The 20,074-nt window shown below is 38.4% G+C and overlaps 1 protein-coding gene across 1 annotated transcript in view; it reads left to right on the forward strand.

The window, feature by feature from the left end:
- The first annotated feature begins 6,286 nt into the window (after positions 1-6,286).
- The window catches only part of cacna2d3a (calcium channel, voltage-dependent, alpha 2/delta subunit 3a), a 1,018,794-nt gene continuing 1,005,006 nt past the window's right edge, over positions 6,287-20,074 (forward strand). Inside the window, exons 1-2 of the mRNA XM_041191614.1 lie at positions 6,287-6,393; positions 6,764-6,845. Coding sequence (XP_041047548.1) covers positions 6,287-6,393; positions 6,764-6,845 — 189 coding nt within the window. The remainder of the gene's footprint in view (positions 6,394-6,763; positions 6,846-20,074) is intronic.

Below are 20,074 nucleotides of genomic sequence, written 5' to 3' on the forward strand. Positions count from 1 at the left end.
ATATCCTTTAAAAAGTACCTGGATGAGCACTTGGCACATCATAACATTCAAGGCTATGGCCCAAGTGCTGGTAAATGGGATTTGGTAGGTAGGTCAAGTGTTTCTCATGTGTCGGTGCAGACTCAATGGGCCAAAGGGCCTCTTCTGCACTGTGATTCTGTGATTCAATAATTGTTCATGGCTGCCCATGTGGCTTATGCAAGAAGCAGTCCTAATGGTGGATGTGGATTATCTGTCCAGTAAACCCAACATAAAGGGCTAAAATAAAAATAGAAAATGCTGGAAAAACTCAGCAGGTCTGACAGCTTCTTCTTCTGCAGAGTCACACGGACTCGAAATGTTAACTCTGTTTCTTTCTTGACAGATGCCATCAGACCTTCTTGAGTTTTTCCAGCATTTTCTGTTTTTATTTCAGATTTCCAGCATTGGCAGTATTTTGCTTTTACCAAAATGAAGGACTGTCTGATTTAAAAGGTAGATGGCTGCATGAGGTTACAAATATTGTTTAAGCTTCTATCAATCTTCACAATTAGTTCTAGATATTTGTCAGTCTCAATTTTTAGGTTATCTTGCCTCTTTTGAACTTTTGCATTGACAATACAAAAAATACAGAAGGTCTCAAGCTAAATCTGTACTAAGTTAACTGATTGCAGTTGGAATACTCTATTCAGCTTCAGTGATTCTGGGCCAGGAAGGAGAAAGATCGGTCTGCCCTTAGATGGTGTCCTTTATCATCTACTACAAAATGTATATGTGTGGAAGTTGGGTGAAGGCAGATCAGGTTCATCTATGATGTCATCCATGGTTGAATAACTTGTCAGCACTACTGTACCTTGCCTATGTTTAAATATAAATAAACATCAGGTGGACAAATTACCAGAGTTTTGTCGGTGCCTATGGACCTATATCCTAGCATGCCATGGCACCTTTAAGAGACTAAAGGAGAACATTGAGAGGAAAAAGAATGTGGCATCAACATTCTTCTCCTCTGCCATACTAGCAGCACATGAGGCTACCCATTTCCTCCACTGCTTTTAGATCCAGCAGATCATGCTTTGTATTGTTTCTATAACAAAGGCTGTTTAATTTGTTGCCAGTTTGTTAACCTAAGGAGAACTAGTTAGATACAATAAGGTGCAGGGTCACCACTTCATTCCCATCAGACCCAAGTCCCCCACAGGATGTTAACCCAGTGCTCAGAGGTTGAATCACTGGTCTCCTGTAGCTGGGGATAGCTGGAATGGGGCTCAAACATATAATCTTATGATTCAGAGGCAGAAAGGCTATCATTGAGCCAATATAGATGCAGTTTAATTCTGTTCTTTTTGTATGTGATTATCTTTGCTTCGGAAATGAGGGGAAATTATTAGAAGTATACTACACCTTCCTTTTTACTGCTTTACTTCAGGAAGTGAGCACAGAAAATTTTGGGATTGTTCAACAGAAAAACTACGGACACTTTTAAGATCCCAAATTTAGTTGAGCTTTGCTGAGCAAAACATAGATTTGCCTTGATCCACTGAATTATTAAAATGAATTGAATTATTGTACTTTGACCCAGTTTTGGCTTTAGCCCCAATAAGAACAGATCTTACATAAGAATAAAAAATCACAAAGACACAGAGGTGCACATTCAGATATAAGTCGACATTTATGTGGTATTAGAGTAGGTTTCATGGAGGAAATGAATTTTCAAAGAATGAGAATCAGTGTACTTTCCTATTGTACAATAACCTTTGTAGTGTCTCTCAAGTGCAAATGCCTTCCAACCCAATAACAAATCAGCATTGCACATACTAAACATCCAGCTTGTGCTGAGTCAAAGAAGGTGTATCATGATTCGCTATTACTGTCTTTGAGGCCACAGATTTTCAGGGTAGCTTCGTTAGCAATTTATTGATGCTCACTCTTTGAAAAGACACTTGGTAGTGACAGAAAATGATCAGAATGTGTAGATAGATTGAGTGAGTAGAGGAAGAAACATGTCATAGTAATATCCCAACTGGATGAATACTGTATTATGTGCCAGATTGTAATCATATGTCTACTTTACCAAGGAGATTCCTCCACATTAACCAATTAATTATTTATTCACAGGCTTGAATCACTTAGCCTACATTGATTTACTTATGTTGCATTTTTTCTCATTCACAAGTCATTTAAAGCTTAATTCTTGCTTAACATACCAATGTAATAGTTTAGCTCAGCCATTCTGTCATATTAGTAGAGAGTGGTCTTATGTGACGGCTGAATGTTTGATTTTATTCAGATGTGAGAGATCAGTCCCTTCAACAGAAAACTTTAGCTTTGTTAAAGATGAACTAGCCATAATGATGTGAATTACATTTGTCCTTTTCTCCAACAATTCTATCTAAGGGAACATGTGAAGTTTATCTGTAAGTTGCACAATTACAAGCTGTCTGATCCATCGTCTGAATAGAAAAACTGTTAAGAACTGTTAAGGCCAATGAATGTTGGAAACGGATGAAATCCAATATATAAAATCAAATATTTGCAATATTCACTGCAAGACCAGTGCAAAAAATAAAAAGGTGCTACTTGGTCACAGAAAGCCTGCATTAAACTTATGCACTTCATATACTAACATTCTAATGTCATGCAAATGCTAATGAAATGAAGCAAAGGCAAGAATTCAGATGGAACTAGCATGGTGATCTTGCACTCTCTGGCTAATGAATAGCAGAATTATACAAATGCACCACAACAATGCATTTATATGTTATCTTTGTTGCAAAAAGTACTTCACAATTAAAGGGGGTTGGGAAACAAACACAAATATGAAGTTAGGATTACAGTTAGAGGAAGTGACTGAAGTGTATGATCTAAGAGGTAGGTTTTGTGGAAGATTTTGAAGCTGAAGAGATGTATAGGCAGAGAACTTTACAACAACTTGCAATTAAACGTTTCAAGATAGGATGGGTGGGCCATGAAGGGTGTAAACATGAGAATGAGAACGTTACATTAGAGATGCTGAGGGTGAGGACAAAAGAAATGGGTAAGCACAGCTTGGTGTGACATAGGATATAGGCAACAAAGGTTTGGATGTCCTGAAGTTTATGAAGCATGGAGAATGGGAGGTCAGCCAGGTGAGCATTGGAATATCAATTCTGGAGATGACAAAGGGATGGATGAAGGTTTCAGTAGTAGATGGGCTGAGGTAGAACTGGGGTAATGTTGCAGAGGTCAACATAGAAGATTTTAGTGATAGAAAGTATATGGAATTAGAAATTCAACTTGGGGTTAAATAGGATTTGAGCAGTTTAAGACAGTGGCCAGAGATGAGGAATGTAATTAATAGTACACGGTTTGTGCTGGAGGGGAGGGGTTGGAGGCAAAGACAATGGCTTTGTCTTCCCAAAGTTTACCTGAAGGAAATTGCAGCTACTCCAAGGCTGTATGTCGGTCAAGCAACCTCACAGCACAGAAGCAGCAAAGTAGTTGAGCGAGATGGTGGAAAGGTAGAATTGGGTGTAATCAGCTAACAGGTGGAAGTTGAGCTCATATCTGGAGATGATGTAGCCAAAGGGCAGCATGTAAATGAGAAAAGATGAGTTTAAAAATGGATTTTAACAGTGCAAGATTACAATGGATAGTTTTGTCACTGTTGGTGGAGCGGAGGAGAAAAGAACACACAATTAGCCAGAGTCAGAAAAATAGACGGCATCAAATGGGATGTTAACCAGGGTGGTCATGAAACATGGAGTGATTTGTGAACAATTAGTGAATCAACTATTTGGGGAATTGGGGTAATGGAGGTCTCTGAAGAGAAGATGACATAGTCTTAATGCAGAATAGGATCCATGTGCCAAATCTTTGGATGAGTTTTAGTTTATGTAGTGTGGACAATCATTGTGCAGAGCATTGGCAATGGTGTTAAAGGGTGGAGGTATATTCTCTTACAGAATGGGAAGCAGGCTATCTTGGTAAAAGGCAGATATTGGGCACTGGAGTTTATGTCAGGGTCAAAAAGAATGGCAAGGTTGTGTCCTATTTAGTCTGATCACAACCACAGAAGGTGATGGAATCAGGGTGGAGTTTTTTAAAATATATTTTGCAAACAGATAGGAAGCGGGGTGCAGTAGTTGTGGAGTTAAGCTGGCATAGGTAGATATGAGTGTCACTGAGTGGTCACATGTAGAACAAGAATAGAAGAAGGACAGGGTTTGTACCCTGGGAAATACCTGAAGTAAGCATACAGGGAAGACAAAGAGCAAAAATTACAGGACATGTGCTAGCTAATTTGGGACAAATAGCAATGGAACTTTGCAAAGCTGGTGTGACAGCAATGTACCATAAAGGCAAAGTGACAGAGCAGGAGACTGTGCTGAATAGCACAGGTAGTTCAAGGAGAACAGGAAGGGAAAATGCACCCTACTTTCAGTCATGAAGGAAATCAATGGCATTAGCTAGGGTAGTCTTAATACTGTGTAGCTGATAAGATCAAACTGAAACAATCTGAACAGCAAATAATAGGAGAATTGAGCATGGAGCTGAGTGATGAAAACAAATCTGAGAACCTTAGGAAAAGAGGAAAGGTTTCAACTAACACTGTGGTTGGGGAGCATGAAGGAGTTGAGGCTGCATTAAAGAAAGGGAGGAATGATGACAGTATTTTCAATGAGGGAACAGCACCCCGCACAATTGAAGCCTGACAAAGGAAGTCCTCTGACCAGCTTGAATTCTGCATGGCACGGGCAAGGATAAATAGTACAATTAGAATAATAATTTATTTGCAAGAGTCCTTTACAGTAATGAGAAAAGCCAGGTGATTTTAACTCACATCTGATGATGGTATTGTCCGCAGAACTTCATCAAAACATTTCAGTCAAAGCCTGAAGGGACTTTGTTTACTCAAGTGTGGCAACATCAGATCAAAAGGACTTAAAAGCAGATAGTTCCTCTAGTGAGATCCAGACTGACCACTGATATGCAGCACATTTGCCAAGCTACAAAGCCAGTAGTGGGATGCCCTATTACTGTAGTCAAAAGGATGAATTACCAGGGTAACTTTGTTCATAATTTCTTGGGGTTCACCCTCAAAAGAGACACTTGTCGAGAAATTGTTCACACAGAAAATAATTGAAATATACAGATACATTATGTAGCAGGAATGAACAGGCGAGAGAGATGTCCCAAATGAACCGATATTACGTTGTGTTAGCTTGTGATCTTATACATACTTTACCAAAGGGATTCCTCTACATGAATAAATTAATTATTCATTCGCAGTGTTGAGTCATTTAGCCCGCATTGATTACTTATGTTGCATTTCCTTTCATTCACAAGCCTTTTAAGTCTTCATTTTTTTCTTAACACACCAATGCAGTCATTCTGTACTATAAGACTCAATTGAATTTGTTGCAGATCCAGATGGATACAGTCTGTCCACCTGAAAGGGATTGCAGTTTTAAAGATGATTTTGGTATGTCATGGCACTGAAAATTTTATTTTCTTCTGCGATAATTCTCCTTTGAGTATGTGTGCTTATTTTTATCTTGAGAGTTACTCGATTCACTTTGTAGTCAACTCCACCCCGTCAGCTGAATACGAAAAGCTTTCGAGCAGCGGCGCACGAAATGAATTGGGACGTCTCCAGTGGGTGTTCACCATCTCAAGTGTAAGGTCCGTGAGCCACTTTGAGCTCAACCCCCTGTCAGCCCTACAGCAAAGTGCTTCTCACTCAGCCTGCTATCAGTCCTGGAAGAGGCATTGTGTCACAGTTTTCAGTGCTCTTACTGGCTTTCATCAGCACTTTCCATTAATGCCTGCTCCGGTGAACCAGCGCTGCATGACTTGATGTGGGATGAATGCTCGAGGTTACCAAGAAGATAAAGGGAGCCTGCAGGCAGCTTTACATCTATACAGTGAGCATTAATTGTGAGAAGATAGCTTACTCTGTTGAAATCAATAGACTCTTGTGGCCTGTAGCAGAGGGCACACTGGACCGGCAGTAGGTCACTGAATGATGATATTATACAGGGGACTGCATACTGCAGAGTTGTTAAGAAGTAAATGCAACTGCCTGCAGTAAAGGTAGAAAATCGGTCTCACTACCAAGGATATAATACCAGCAGCAACATTTTGAACTCACCGAAGCTTTTCAGTTGCTCCCCTGTTTTTCTTTTATCTGGGATGTCCCAGAAATGAAGATGAACTGACAATCTATTTTAAGTCTGAGATACAGCACAGTACTCCATTAGTAATCAGCTTTACTCTAATTGTGCAATTCGTGCTGATCTGTGGAAGTACAAAAATGCAGAGAGATATGCATATTTTACAAGCTTTCTGTAGCTTTTCTATAATCGTGTGGACATCTTTCAGTATTACACTGGCACAAGCGAAAGAATCACAGCAACAAATTCCCCTAAATGTGTAAGTCTTGATTTCTGTTCTTTTGCATTTCATGTCCAGCCAGTTAATTGTGTTTGCAGTTAAAGGACTGCATGTTGGATGAAATTTAAAGTTGGCTTAATACTAGTGTTTTGTAAAGCTGCAGGATCTCTATGGTTCATAAAACATAACCCCGTGTTCTGCGTAATAGCCCGAAATCTATAGTTTAGAGAGGGTCTGAAATGCACACTAATATTTGGATCTCAGACATGCTTGATAGGAAAAATAATATAATCTTTTGTAAAATTAAAAAAATAGATAAAAATTACTTACTATTGATTACAATCGGAAATCAAATTGTTCTTTCTCTTTCCAATGTTAAACATGTTACCATGTGTTAATGTCTTTTTAGGGTAAAACTATGGGCTTCAGCCTTTGGAGGGGAAATCAAATCTATTTCAGCCAAATATTCAGGCTCACAGTTCCTACAGAAGGTAACATCCTTTTCTCATTTTTAATTTTAAAACCGTTGTTAGGTTGTTTTAGAACTTAATAGTCACTTAACAACTGATTGCATTTTAAGTAACTGACCCCCTTCAATAAGCTATGATATTTATCATTCCATTTTAACTGATGCGTATTTAATTGAACGTGTTTGGCAGTGCTTTCGATTACTGTCCGCTTGCAGAAGCTAAGATTTATGTCACCGTATTATGACTGATACTAATTTAATTGACCATTATTGGCTCAGTTAGAAGAGTGTGAGGCTAACTTTCATTGTTTTGACTGATGACTGTTTAACTTTTCACTTGACTTTTTGAACACATTTTAGTTTGAAAAACTAGCCACGTATATAGTTGTGTGTGATTTTTGCAGCGCATAGTGTGCTTACTTCATTCCGCTGTCATTTCGCTCCAGTGCTGGAATGTATTACACCATTACAGATAAGAGAAATGAGTATCTTATCTAACTGTTCAGGTGCATAGCTGGATAATATTCTGGTGCACTGCTACAGGACTCTGAAAAATGTTGCACAGTCCATTAAATTACTATTGAAATGAAGAATGCGAGTTAAAATCTGTGTCAAATGAGTAACTTTACCACAAAATTACATAATAATTGTGCTCATAATAATTGCAAACAGAAAATGAGTTACATATTTTTAGTCGGCCTATTGTTTAAAATACGTCGATCATATTGGAAAATTAAAATGTTAAAATTAGAATATGATTCTTTGAAATAAATGTAAATAAATTTTTAAGTACAAATATGCCAATTCATAATATCATGAATGCATAATGATGCATTGTGGGAGTTTTTCACAAGCGTGGAAGGGCCCATATGTCACACAGATCAAAGCGTTAGTAGTATAAGACCATGCTTCACATGAGTGAAAGAACATTTTAATAAACGGTGCTTTTATCTCAAGTAATTATACTGTGAGGTGATATGTTCTATTTATTAAATGGGTGTCTTTGTAAACAAAGTCTGAAAGACGTGATGAATGATTTAACTAACAACTAACAACAGTTAGGCTGTTTTACTTTTACGGTCATTAATCTTGGGTACTGAAAATATTACTAAAATCCACGTGGTTAATTTAAACATCTAAAATATGCACAGTCAGTTCTTTCCCTTGATTTTACCTTATCCTTATCACCAGTCTCCAAATAGTTTTGGTTGTTCTCCCGTGTTATACTCAAAAACTGAAATTGTCCAATAACTATAAAGATATCTTCCAGGTTTCTTAATGTGATGACTCAGCTCTGTGATATTTTATGACATTGTACAACTATGTGCCTTAATAATTGTAAATGCAAGAACATTAACGTAGGAAGAAGCATTTTTTAATCTCTTGTAACTCATGTACCGTAACCTACCTCATAAAAAGAAAAAAGTTAAAGAAATTGGAGCATCTTATATGTTGATATTTGAGAAAGTCTCCTAAGTGGTTCAGTATTGTCAAGGATTACTTTCTAGAAATATAAAAATAATTAAATATATAAAGAAAAAGATTCATATTGAAAAAGAAACCAGGTCAGATAGATATTGGTCTAAATCTATAATAATATACATTTTTAAATGTAACATTGTAAGCATTGCAAATATGATGGAATAAAATGGTGGAAATCTTGACAGGCCCTTAATGTTTGCAGGGTTACGACAGAAATGTAAACCTATCTTTTTCATTGATGCATGTGACAGACCTCCTGAACATTTCCGGCATGTTACATATTATTATAGGTATCACATTAACTATAGACTCAGATTCAATCGTTCAAACAAATTTTATCTTGATTTATAAACTGTCGACTTATGCATTGGTGTGATGATTCTGGCTAATATACCAAAGTACTGATTTATGGAAAACTGCTACTATTTTGGATATTCTCTCTCTTTCTTTCTGTGTGTGCACATATATATATATGTAAATTTCTGTAAAACAATGTTAGCTGATTTTTTTTTACAGTTGTCATGTAGATTTCACAGTATAAAAGAGATTGTCAGCCTCCCACAGAAGGCCATGATTACATTATGAAAGACTTGGTAAAATCACCCCTGCTAACTAATGCATCTTTGACAACATTTAAATATAAATAAAGCTGCATGTAAGGCACTATCTTTAACTACTAATTTCAAGAGAAGAAGTAGAGAGTATTTTTCAAATAATGCCTGAGAATACTTAAAAATTGAACTATGATACTGCTATGATTTTACAAGTTAGTTCTTCCTTTTATTGAGAAAATAATGCATTAAATTGAGTTTTCAAGTGATGCACAGGATGAGTGTGACAATCTTGCAATCAGATATGTATTGTTTATTCAGAAACAGCTGTTTTTCCTTCACTGTTTAAATTTCTTCATCCATCTTTTGCTTGGAATTTTACTATCAGTTTTTGAATGGTTTATACATACATTTAATAACACTGTCATCAGTCTACATGATTATGTGGGTTGTAATAATAACATTAGCAGAAACCTGGGTAAAGGAGAAAATATCATTGTGTTCATAGTATAACAGACAATAAAAATTATGTTTGAGTTAAAAAATAAATTAAGTTTATATTAGTTGAACATTTGAATCATGAATGGAGGTTCACAAAATATAATGTTAGTTTATATATATTACACTGTGATATTATTTAATGATGAATAACTCAATACCTCACTTCAAAACTAATATTTTTTACAAGCTACATAATCAAAGACATGTGTTTGATAATACCATAATACATAAAGGCATGGTCTGCCTTTATGGAAATTGATAAATTGTTGAGAAAACAACTAAATCAAATATATTGGCCTGGATTTTGCTCTCAGCAGTGAAAGATTGGCCTGTGTCATTCATGTCACTAACAACTACTCACAGACCTTTGCAGGCTTTTCGGTGCAGAATTCCACTAATCCGGTATCTTTTCCAAAGTGGCTTCCCCTACACTGGACCTGTGGCACCTGTGAACAGGGCAACAATGGTGAGGCTCTTTAAACAATCAGGTTGAACATTATCTTACTGAAACACACAGATTCCAAAGTGGGAAGTATAAAACAAAAAATGTAAATTAGATTTAAATGATGTAGAGTTAAGTGAAGATTGGGAGGAAACCAAATGTGATGCACAGATAAAAGAGACAAGCAGAAAAAGTAGCAAAAAATGTCTTTTTTTTAAACCTGCAATGTTAATTTTCTGCTGAGGGAGTAAGAATCTACACCCATAAAAATAATTTTTCAGGACCAGAGAGGTGGTTCAACAATAATCATCACTTAAATTCATCAGTTAAAAAGTCAGTGCTAAATGTGCTACCCTTAACTTTCTCAGCCACCATTGGTGTAGAACTAATGAGTAAGTGCCCAAAGTTCACTCCATTACAGTGATTTCAGTGTGCACTCTATCAGTGAGGATTACAATAGCACACCCTTTGGAGGAGCAGGGCATTTCTGATAGCAATTTCTGGATTTCCATGTGCATTATTATTACAGTAAAACCTGGGCATTTATATATATGTATATCAAAGATTTTCAGATAATGTGTAAGAAGAGCTGAACTTGGCTCTAAGTGGGATTTGTATATTATTTGAATTCCTTGATTGTGCCACTATTTAATAATTCTTTTTTTTACTTACTGATTATTCTTTGTATGTTTAAAGGATGGATAGATTTGAATTGAGCATGCCCCTTTTAAACATACTTTTGATAACTTATTGTGATCATCTCTTACCTGGCTTGTTCTATTACCATAGACTGACAGGAAATAAATTAAAAAATAAATAAATTTGGTCGCAGTGCTTGTACCTTGTAAATGCATGTTCTATAAAAAAATTATATCTTATGTGAAGGATGATTTTACCCTACATTAATTATAAAATTATTGCTTCATGTAAACATACACAGTAAAAAAACATATATAATGCTTAGCCTCTCATGAATGGACAATTCTCAAATTCCAGTACTTCCTCAAGGGGTTTTTGGCGTCCCTGTAATGTTAGGCTTTCCCACTGTCTTTTTCAAAAAATACTCTTTCATGGGAGCATCACCAGCAAGGCCAGTATTTGTTGCCCATCCTGAATTGCAGCTTACTAGGCCATTTCAGAAGGCAGTTAAGAGTCAACCACATCGCTGTCAACCCAACATATGCCATATGACATTATTTGGTGTTTTGAAAAAAATGCTGCTTTAAAAAAAAATAGTAATTGAAAATTTCCCTGTAAAATGGTGACAAATTCTTTATTCATTGTATTTTGAAATGAGTATTTTCCAGAGAAAAATCAATAGTCTTTTCAACAGAAGCATAACTTCTCAAAGGGAGGTAAGGTCTGGAAAATACTTATTGTTTGAAGTTCTTCTCCAATGTGTGTCTGGAAATTACATATAAATTTGATATATCTGCCCTGAATGCTGTGAATTCTGCCAAGGGAGAGTCATATGTAGACCAGACCAGGTAAGGACAGCAGATTTCCTTCCCTAAAGGACATTAGTGAATTTTTACAACAACCAATGATAGCTTCATGGTCATCACTGAGATTAGGTTTATATTCCAGATTTATTAACCAGCGACTTTGGTGGGATTTGAACCCATGTACCCCTCCCAGAATATTAGGTTAGGCCCCTGGATTACTAGCAACATTACCACTACACTACAATCTCCCCAAGCCTTGTAAACATATGCCATAGTGACATTATTTGGTGTTTTGAAAAAAATTCTGCTTTTTAAAAAAAAATAGTAATTGAAAATTTCCCTGTAAAATGGTGACAAATTATTTATTCATTGTATTTTGAAATGAGTATTTTCCAGAGAAAAATCAATAGTCTTTTCAACAGAAGCATAACTTCTCAAAGGGAGGTAAGGTCTGGAAAATACTTCTTGTTCGAAGTTCTTCTCCAATGTGTGTCTGGAAATTACATATAAGTTTGATATATCTGCCCTGAATGCTGTGAATTCTGCCAAGGGAGAGCCACCATTTTTCCATTTTTCCACACCTTTTTCCTCCTTGGTTTGTAACCAATTTTTGGTGGATAAAATTGTTCTTTTTCCAGGAAACAGTATGGAATCCTTCCCATGGAGGAACATTCTGGAACAATTAAGGCAATTGAGAGGGAGACTCTTAATAGTGGTTTATGGGCAATTGATTTCTGATAGGTAACAAGTACCTCAGTTATACCATATATTTATGCTCCAAAATGGACTGAGGAAATATCCCCATTTAAGTAACTGATAGTGATGGGGAAATGTAAGCAGTTGCAGGGCAACATTTTTTGATTGTGGCAAGATCTTAAAATAATAGTACACATGAATCAATGGATGGATGCAAAGTAATATTTGCATAGCCTGGTTTATGCAAATACATTTAAGCAAGGGAATACAGACTCCTAGGGCAGAAGTTTTGATCTTCGGGTGGGTGCATTTTCAGGTCCCGAACCTGTGAGACATTGACATCAACACCCAGCATAGTTTTAAAGGGATGGCCAATTAGTGTCTAGGGAGTGTGCTCACCATCCAATTCATGACAGTGAGTGGGCTCCTGAGGTTGGAGGGCCATTAGGGGGCCCTCCAGCAATGAGACATCAGCAGACGCACTGTCAGAGGTATGAGCTGCTGATGCATATAGGAGAGTGAGGGCATCTCAAGATAGAGGCATTCTCTGAAGACTTTGTTAAAAAATGAGAATAAAACTGGCCACAGCTGCCAGGTCACTACTCTGGAGGGGCACATCTCCACAAGGCAGCCTGTGGCCGCAGCTGTGGCTATCCCACAATCGTGGCTATAGGTGGGGGGGGGTGGGTGGGGGTGCGGAGGAATGTTAGAAGGAGCACTGGTCCCCCAGTCTGCACTGTGCCCCTAATAGGTCCTTTAAAGGCCTTAATTAGCTAACCAGTTCTTGTAGGTGGACTGTTGTCGCCACCCTTCCACTTACTAATTATCCACTTCTAAAATTACTCAGAGGCAGTAAAATGCTGGCAAACTGGCATGCCAGCCAGTGTTGGGAAATTGCAGGCCCATCTGCTTCCATTTCCTCTTCCATAGCCATAGTCTTTGCTTTAGACTTTTTCGCAGTTATTTTTAAAGCACAGTTATTTAGCTTTGGTCCTAAATATGTAGCAATGTCTCTGCCAGAAAAAGTGAAGATGTGGCTTATTTTAAAAAGGTATGAGTTATCTGTGCCTTGCTCTAAAAGAGAGGAAGAATAAAAATACAAAGTTTAAAGAAAAGCGTTGCAAAAATAAAATAATTAGACATTACATTTGTAAAGCAGGTTGTCTATGACTTGAAGATTACAATATTATCCTGCTGCTGACTTCTGTCATGAATGAAAATTTCCACGATGTAACATAGCAAAATGTTCTTTTGTATATTCGATATAGTGAAATAGTAAATTACTTTAGAAAGAATCTGTTTACAATTTTGCTATAACTTATAGAGGAATTTTCCTTGCACAGCTATGTAAATGATTTCACTGAAGCTATACAATGATATTTATCTTTCATTTAGACAATGTTACATATTATGAGCTAGATACATAGGTATTAAGTGTTGATTTCCCTGATCCCACCCCACAGGGTTTGGAAGGGGATGTGTGCCTAACATCTGGCCCTGCCATTGGGTTGCTTACTGGCCTTCATTGTCCATTGGATTAAACAGTCAAACTGTTTTATGTGCTTTTTATATAGATGGCATTAATATTTGTAATTAATAACTTCCCTTCTGGTTCATTAGATATTATTTGTTTATACACTAATTGTCTGATGTGACGATGATATGGGTTTTAAGATAAATAGCAACAGTTAGGTAATTAGTGTTATACCTGACAATGCACAGAACTCAAATGTAATAATCATAATTTTCATAATAAAGTATTACCTGACTTGTCTTTAGTTAGTTTGCTGTTTACAATGCTTTGCGATGTTGAGGTGAGATCTATGGTCTTGAATTCCTTATTTTAAGAGCTATTTCTTTTTATTTAAGTGTCAGGGTGTGCAACATTAATACACATATACATATAAATCAATTTTTTGGAAACTTCATGTAAAACATTCTTTTCAATGTCCCCTCTAATAGTTGATTGAACACAATATCAACTATTTGGAAGATCTTGCAACAGATCTGCATTTTTTTGTAGTACTTCATAAATTAAAGAAGAGAAAAAGGGCATGGTTTGAATATGATTGTGCAGAAAATAAAAACACACTGTTAGAGTGAAATATTAACCATGATGTAACAATTAAGATAGTAGAAGTGTGAATAGCAGGGTTGTACAAATTGCATGCAATGATGGGAAGAAAAATGCATTACAGTGATAAATTTCCATGAGTCAAATCATTCTGTCTGAGACTTCTCTCCATGGCATTTATGTTACATTTAAACTCGTGCATATAAGGGATTCACTCTGCATAATAACTTATGGAGTTTGGTTGGATGTGCAGAATGATTAGTATGTACAAAAATAATCATCATACATCCTATGGTTTGAATGATATGCCACATCAATGTATGCAGCATACAAACTGATTGTACACAAGTGTATAATGGTGCATGTAATTATAATACAGTGCTCAAATGCCCATTTTCTTAAAACAAAATTTGATAACAAACCACATAAGGAAATATTTAGAGCAAATGACCCAAAAGCTTGGTCTAAGAGGTAGGTTTTAAAGAATGTCATATGGGAGAAGAGAGAGGCAGAGAGGTTTAGGGAGAGAATTCCAGACCTTGGGGGCTGAGCAACTGAAAGCATAGCTGCCAATGGTGAAGCAATTAAAATTGGGGATGCTCAAGAGGCCAGAATTAGAAGAGTACAATATCTTGGAGACTTGTGGGGCTGGAGGAGATTATAGAGATAGGGAGGGCTGAGGCCAAGGAAGAACTTGAAAGCAAAGATATGAATTTTAAAATTGAGTTGTTGCATAACCCGGGGGTGGGGGGTGGGGGGTGGGGGGTGGGGTGGGGGTGGTTGGGCAGCAACTGTAGGTCAGTGAAGACAGGGATCATGGATGAATGGAACTTGGTGTGAGGTGGGATGCAGGAAGCAAAGTTTTGAATGACCATAAGTTTACAGAGGGAAGAACATGGAGGCTGACCAGAAGCGCACTGGAATAGTCAAGTCTGGAGGTAACAAAGGCATGGATGAGGGTTCAGCAGCAGTTAAACTGAGGTGGGACAGAGTCATGCAATGTTACAGCCAATGTTCAAAATCCTGAGGGGGCTTGACAGGCTATATAGGGAGAAACTGTTCCCATTGGAAGAAGGGTCAAGAACCAGAGACACTGATTTAAGGTGAATGGTTAGAACCAGCCGTGACATTAGAGAAACATGTATTGTGCGGCGAGTGGTTAGGATTTAGAATGCACTGCCTATGTGGTAGAGGCAGATTTAATTGTGGCTTTCAAGAGGGAATTGGATAAGAACCTGAAGGGAAAAAAAATTACAGGTCTATGAGGAAAAGGCGGGGCAGTGGGATTAGTTGAGCTGCTTTTGCAGAGAGTTCCAACCCTCTTCTTCCCTCACTGGCAACCCCCTCCCTGTGACCCCCCCATCCCACTGTCACTTCTGTTTCTCCAGGGACCTAATGATGATCCTTGGTGAGGCCCAAATGTATTACTAACAGCAGCCACTGCTCCCAGTGGTAGTGGAGAGCTGTCGGCCTCTGACCGGCCAATAGCACCCTGGATCCGGATTTTCACTCTAAGGGGATGTGCTGCAATTAAATTAACCCTTTGGAGCCAGGAGCCCTGGCAGCAAGATTCCTGCTACCAATTAGGGACTTGATTCCCTTGGGGTTCCCAGAGATCAGGTTGAAGGGAGTGCCGCTAGTTTTGCTGGTGGATGTCAGGATTCCCACCAACCTATGATTCTATAGGTGGAAATAAGCTCTCTTATTGTTGGAGCAGGTATGTGTTCAGAAGGTCACCTGGAGTCAATTATGGCACCAAAGTTGTGAGCTCTGATTCGACGTCAGACAGTTTCCAAGGCGTGGGATGGAGTTGGTGGTTAGGGAACAGAGATGATAAGCATGTTGATGTACAAATTGCGGGAGAAGATCACGATAATGTTGAGTATCAGGCGCAGGTTGAGGCACTGAGCTGTGGAGAGGAGGCAGTAGCATTGATAGGTATTAATGAGCAGACAATTGGTTAGTTGTAGGGGATACACATCGTATTAGGTTAGCATTCCAATTGATGATACACAACAAGCAGCAGCCTACTGTAAATTGGAATATAGCATAAGCAAATTCAAAATCTAATGTACTCACACAGGTGATGTTGTACAACAGTAATTTGTACTGCCATTTGCAACACCGGTGGCATCTGCCAATGAGGTCCTTATGCAATCCACAGGCACATCTTCCCTCATTGATTGCTTTTCTATTGCTATGGATGCTTTTTGTTGGTGTCAGTTCACTTGGACATCAAAATTCTGGGCCCCTAATTGTAATAGAGTTCAGCGGATATTGTCAGGTGATGCCCTTTAGCAGCAGCATACAAGGAGCAGTGCAGAAGCAGCTGGGTTATACTGTTATCAGCAGATGTTCAGTGTCATCACATAGCCTGTATAAGTGAAAGTTGATGCTGACTCTGAAGCAGCAAGCCCACTGCAACTCCAGCAAAAGATGTACTCAGATTTAATCACCCCTGCAACCCTTGCAACTCTCTACTTCTCTTTGCAACCATTCATTCATGACACATTACAGACAAACACAGCAGAAAATACATTAGACACATACATGACCAGCATTAAAAAATGCAATAAGATTAAATCACTTTTAATATTTCATGCAGCCTGCCTGCCTTTCATATGTGATGAACTTCAAAGATAGTGCACAGGAGATAGTCAACTGTCCCTGCAGGTTTTCATGGATCAAGTGAACCTAAAACTCCTCATCTATTAACTACTAATCAATCCCAGGTAGCTGACTCTATGTGATACACCTGCTGCCTTGGATAATACCTGCCACATGCCATGTGTACCCTATGATGTTACAGGGATTTGATCTGTTTTTCAACACAGAAGAAAGTCAGAACAATTAATTTTAGTATTAATTTATATGGTTTCTCCTGGGAGCCAGTGCATCCTCAAATAGGAACTGACAATAGTTTTGTAATTTTGTAATTAATATTTAAGTATTAAAATGACATAATTGTTTAATTAGTGATGTTTGAACAGTCCAAATCAAATTAGATCCTCTTGTTCTGGTGTAACAAAATTGTGTGGTTTTCCTTTCTTTTAAAAATGTTTTGCCTATTATTTCCAATTTTCAATTATCGTTCTTACGTTTAAAAGCTTCCTTCTCCCTTGCCTACCTCTTCAGTCAAGGCACCTAGCCACATTCCCAGTAGAAAAGCAGTTAAGAGATGTTAGCCAATCAGTGCAATTGTGTAACTGGCCACTTGGAGGTGCATGAGGGCTGCTTAAATTGACCACTTTGATTTTCCCTCAACAGAACATTTCAGTTCTGCTCGGTGCCTCCTCAGATAGTCCAGAAAGAGACCAAAACTTTGTTTGATCATTTATTATCAGTTTATCATAAAGAGAATTTTTATAACATAATCTTATTAAAATTTGCTAGAGCACATTCAGTATCTTGACATTGCAATTGTGTTTTTTAAAGTGTTTCCTAAATATATGATTCTTCATTGTGAAAAAAAAATTCAGTTGACCACCCAACATCTTAATTACTATAATCCACGTCAATGCTATATTCTGGGAATGAACATGGAAAAATGAAATAAATAAAGATTTAATCCAAGTAAGAATTTATACTACTTACAGTTGTTACCAGGCATGGACCTCCAGTTTGTTAACTTCCCGAACAGGATCCCAATTTAGTTATGCTGTTGGGTGAGGGGGAATGAGCTGGCCTTGGTTGTTCGCAACAAGGTTAATTTAAAAGGATCCCTTCCCCTGGTGGATACCTTTTCCCAGTCCAAATGTACTTACTTTTAGAAGGAGCCAATTTAACCAGGCTTTCTTGAGTCAAAGAAAGAGTAAGTTTATTAGTTACTAAAACCCAGAAAAAATGAGAAAAATGCAACACGCATACATGCAGAACAGAAATGAGAGGTTAAGAGTCCAAATACAAGTCTTTGGCTTGTCCGTGAGGTATAGATGGCGGTACGTGGTGGCCATTGTGGTACGTTGGGTGATTCTGGTAGAGCTGACTAAACAGTTGGTTTAGAGACACTTGGTTTTGCATGATAGCTGAAGAGGCTGCCCTATTTCCTTTTTGACCATGGCTTCTGCTGAGCCTTGCCTCCAGCAATAGAGAGAGAGAGAGAGAGAGAGAGAGAGACCTCACATGCAACTGCAGGGGTGGTTACTTTGTCTTCTTGGGCTGTCACTCTCACAGCGCACCAGCACAAAATGTACTGCTCTGCAACTAGCTTTTTAACCCATTTTTCCTATGTATTCGATGAGGGGAAACCATCGACTTGCATCCATCTCAGAACTATTTAGACATTCTGAGACATAAATCAACAGATGGACTTTTGGGTGACTGCCGAGGAGTGCAAATCAGTCTTTTGTCTCTGCAGCAACAAGAAATTAAAGTTCAGTCTGTTACATCTTTCCTATCTCCCTTTTAAGTGTCTGCTTTAAGAAGTCCATGACACTTCTGGTGCAACATTCCATGTTCTCTCAGGACGGGTCTGTCCATATAAACCATAAAGGAATTTTCCAGCAAGTGGACACTTTACATTATCAGCAATCTCTTGCTCAGTATCCTTGCTTGTATTTCTTTAAAAACAAACAAGTCTTCCTTAAAAAGTTTAATATGCCCATAAGCAATTTGTGGCTGTAATCGGCTTTTCATGACACTTCCCCGGCACCACGATTGAAATGAGATTCATTCTCATTTCATTACAAGGGGGAGAAAAAACAACAGACACACACACACACACACACACACACATTCATTCTCCTAGCCTTGGTCAATATTATCTCTTCAATTCTAACCAGGTCTCGTTAAGTTCTGGACAAGGCGTCTGCAACCACATTTGATTTTCCGGTAATGTGGGTAATTTTTAGGTGGTACGGTTGGAGAAATAAACTCCAATGAAATAACCTGGCATTCTGTGTCTTAAACTTTTCCACAAAGGTTAAAGGGTTGTGGTCAACATAGACTGTGGTCTCTCTGTATCCATTTTGGACATCCATCTCAAAGCGTTTGAAAGCCAGTAATAAACCGACGGTTTCCTCCTCCACTGTGGAATACCATTTCTGATGCTTGTTTAGTTTTTTGGAGAACTTCCCAATTGGTGTGTTTACCCCTGATTTCCTGGAGGAGGACAGCCCCTACCCCGATGTCACACGCATCAATGGCTACTTTGAATGCTTGGTTAAAGTCCAGAGCTGCAAGCACAGACTCACCTATTAAAATGGCTTTCAGCTATTTGAAAGCAGTCTGGCATTTCTCAGTCCATACTACCTTTGCTTTTTTCTTTAGTAGGACTATCAGAGGGGTGGCTACTGTACTGAAGTTTGGGACAAACTTGCAATAGAACCCATACATCCCCAAGAATCTCATGATTTCCCATTTCATTGTGGGAATGAGGAACTGTGCTACTGCTTATCCCTTTGCGGCTCTGGGCAGTACTTATCCTTAATCTACTATGTGTCCTAGATTGGTCACCTGAGCCTTAGCGAACTCGCTCTTTGCGAGATTGACCACTAGGTCAGCTGACTGTACTTTCTGGAAGAGGGCTTCCAGTTGCTTTAAGTGAGTTTCTGAGTTGTACACTAGGAGGTTGTCTAGGTACAGTACACAATTGAATAACTGGTTCATCAGCCTTTGAAAGGTGTCTAGGGCACGTCTGAGTCTAAATAGCATGACTCAACACTGGTATAATCCATCCGCAATTACAACGATGAAGATTTCCCTCGCGCGGGCAGTCAAGGGAACCTGCCCGTCACCCTTGAGTAAATCTATCTGTGTAATGTAGGTTGCTTTACCCACCCTATCTATAGAGTCTTCCAGGTGGGGTATCGGGTAGGAGTTGGTTCTGGTCACTGCATTAATTTTTAAGTAGTCAATGCAGACGGAACCTTGGGCATGAACACAACTGGAGAGGTCAAGTTACTGCTGCTAGACTCCATTAATTGGTGCTATAGCATGTAGTTAATCTCATCCCGAACCCAGGCAATCTTTTCTGGGCCTGGACGATAGGGATGTTGCCTTATAGGAGGGGCCTCTCCCACATCCGCATCATGCAGAACTAGTGTGGTGCAGCCTGGCTTG

The sequence above is a fragment of the Carcharodon carcharias genome, chromosome 7 (assembly GCF_017639515.1).
Source record: "Carcharodon carcharias isolate sCarCar2 chromosome 7, sCarCar2.pri, whole genome shotgun sequence".
Taxonomy (NCBI): Eukaryota; Metazoa; Chordata; class Chondrichthyes; order Lamniformes; family Lamnidae; genus Carcharodon; species Carcharodon carcharias.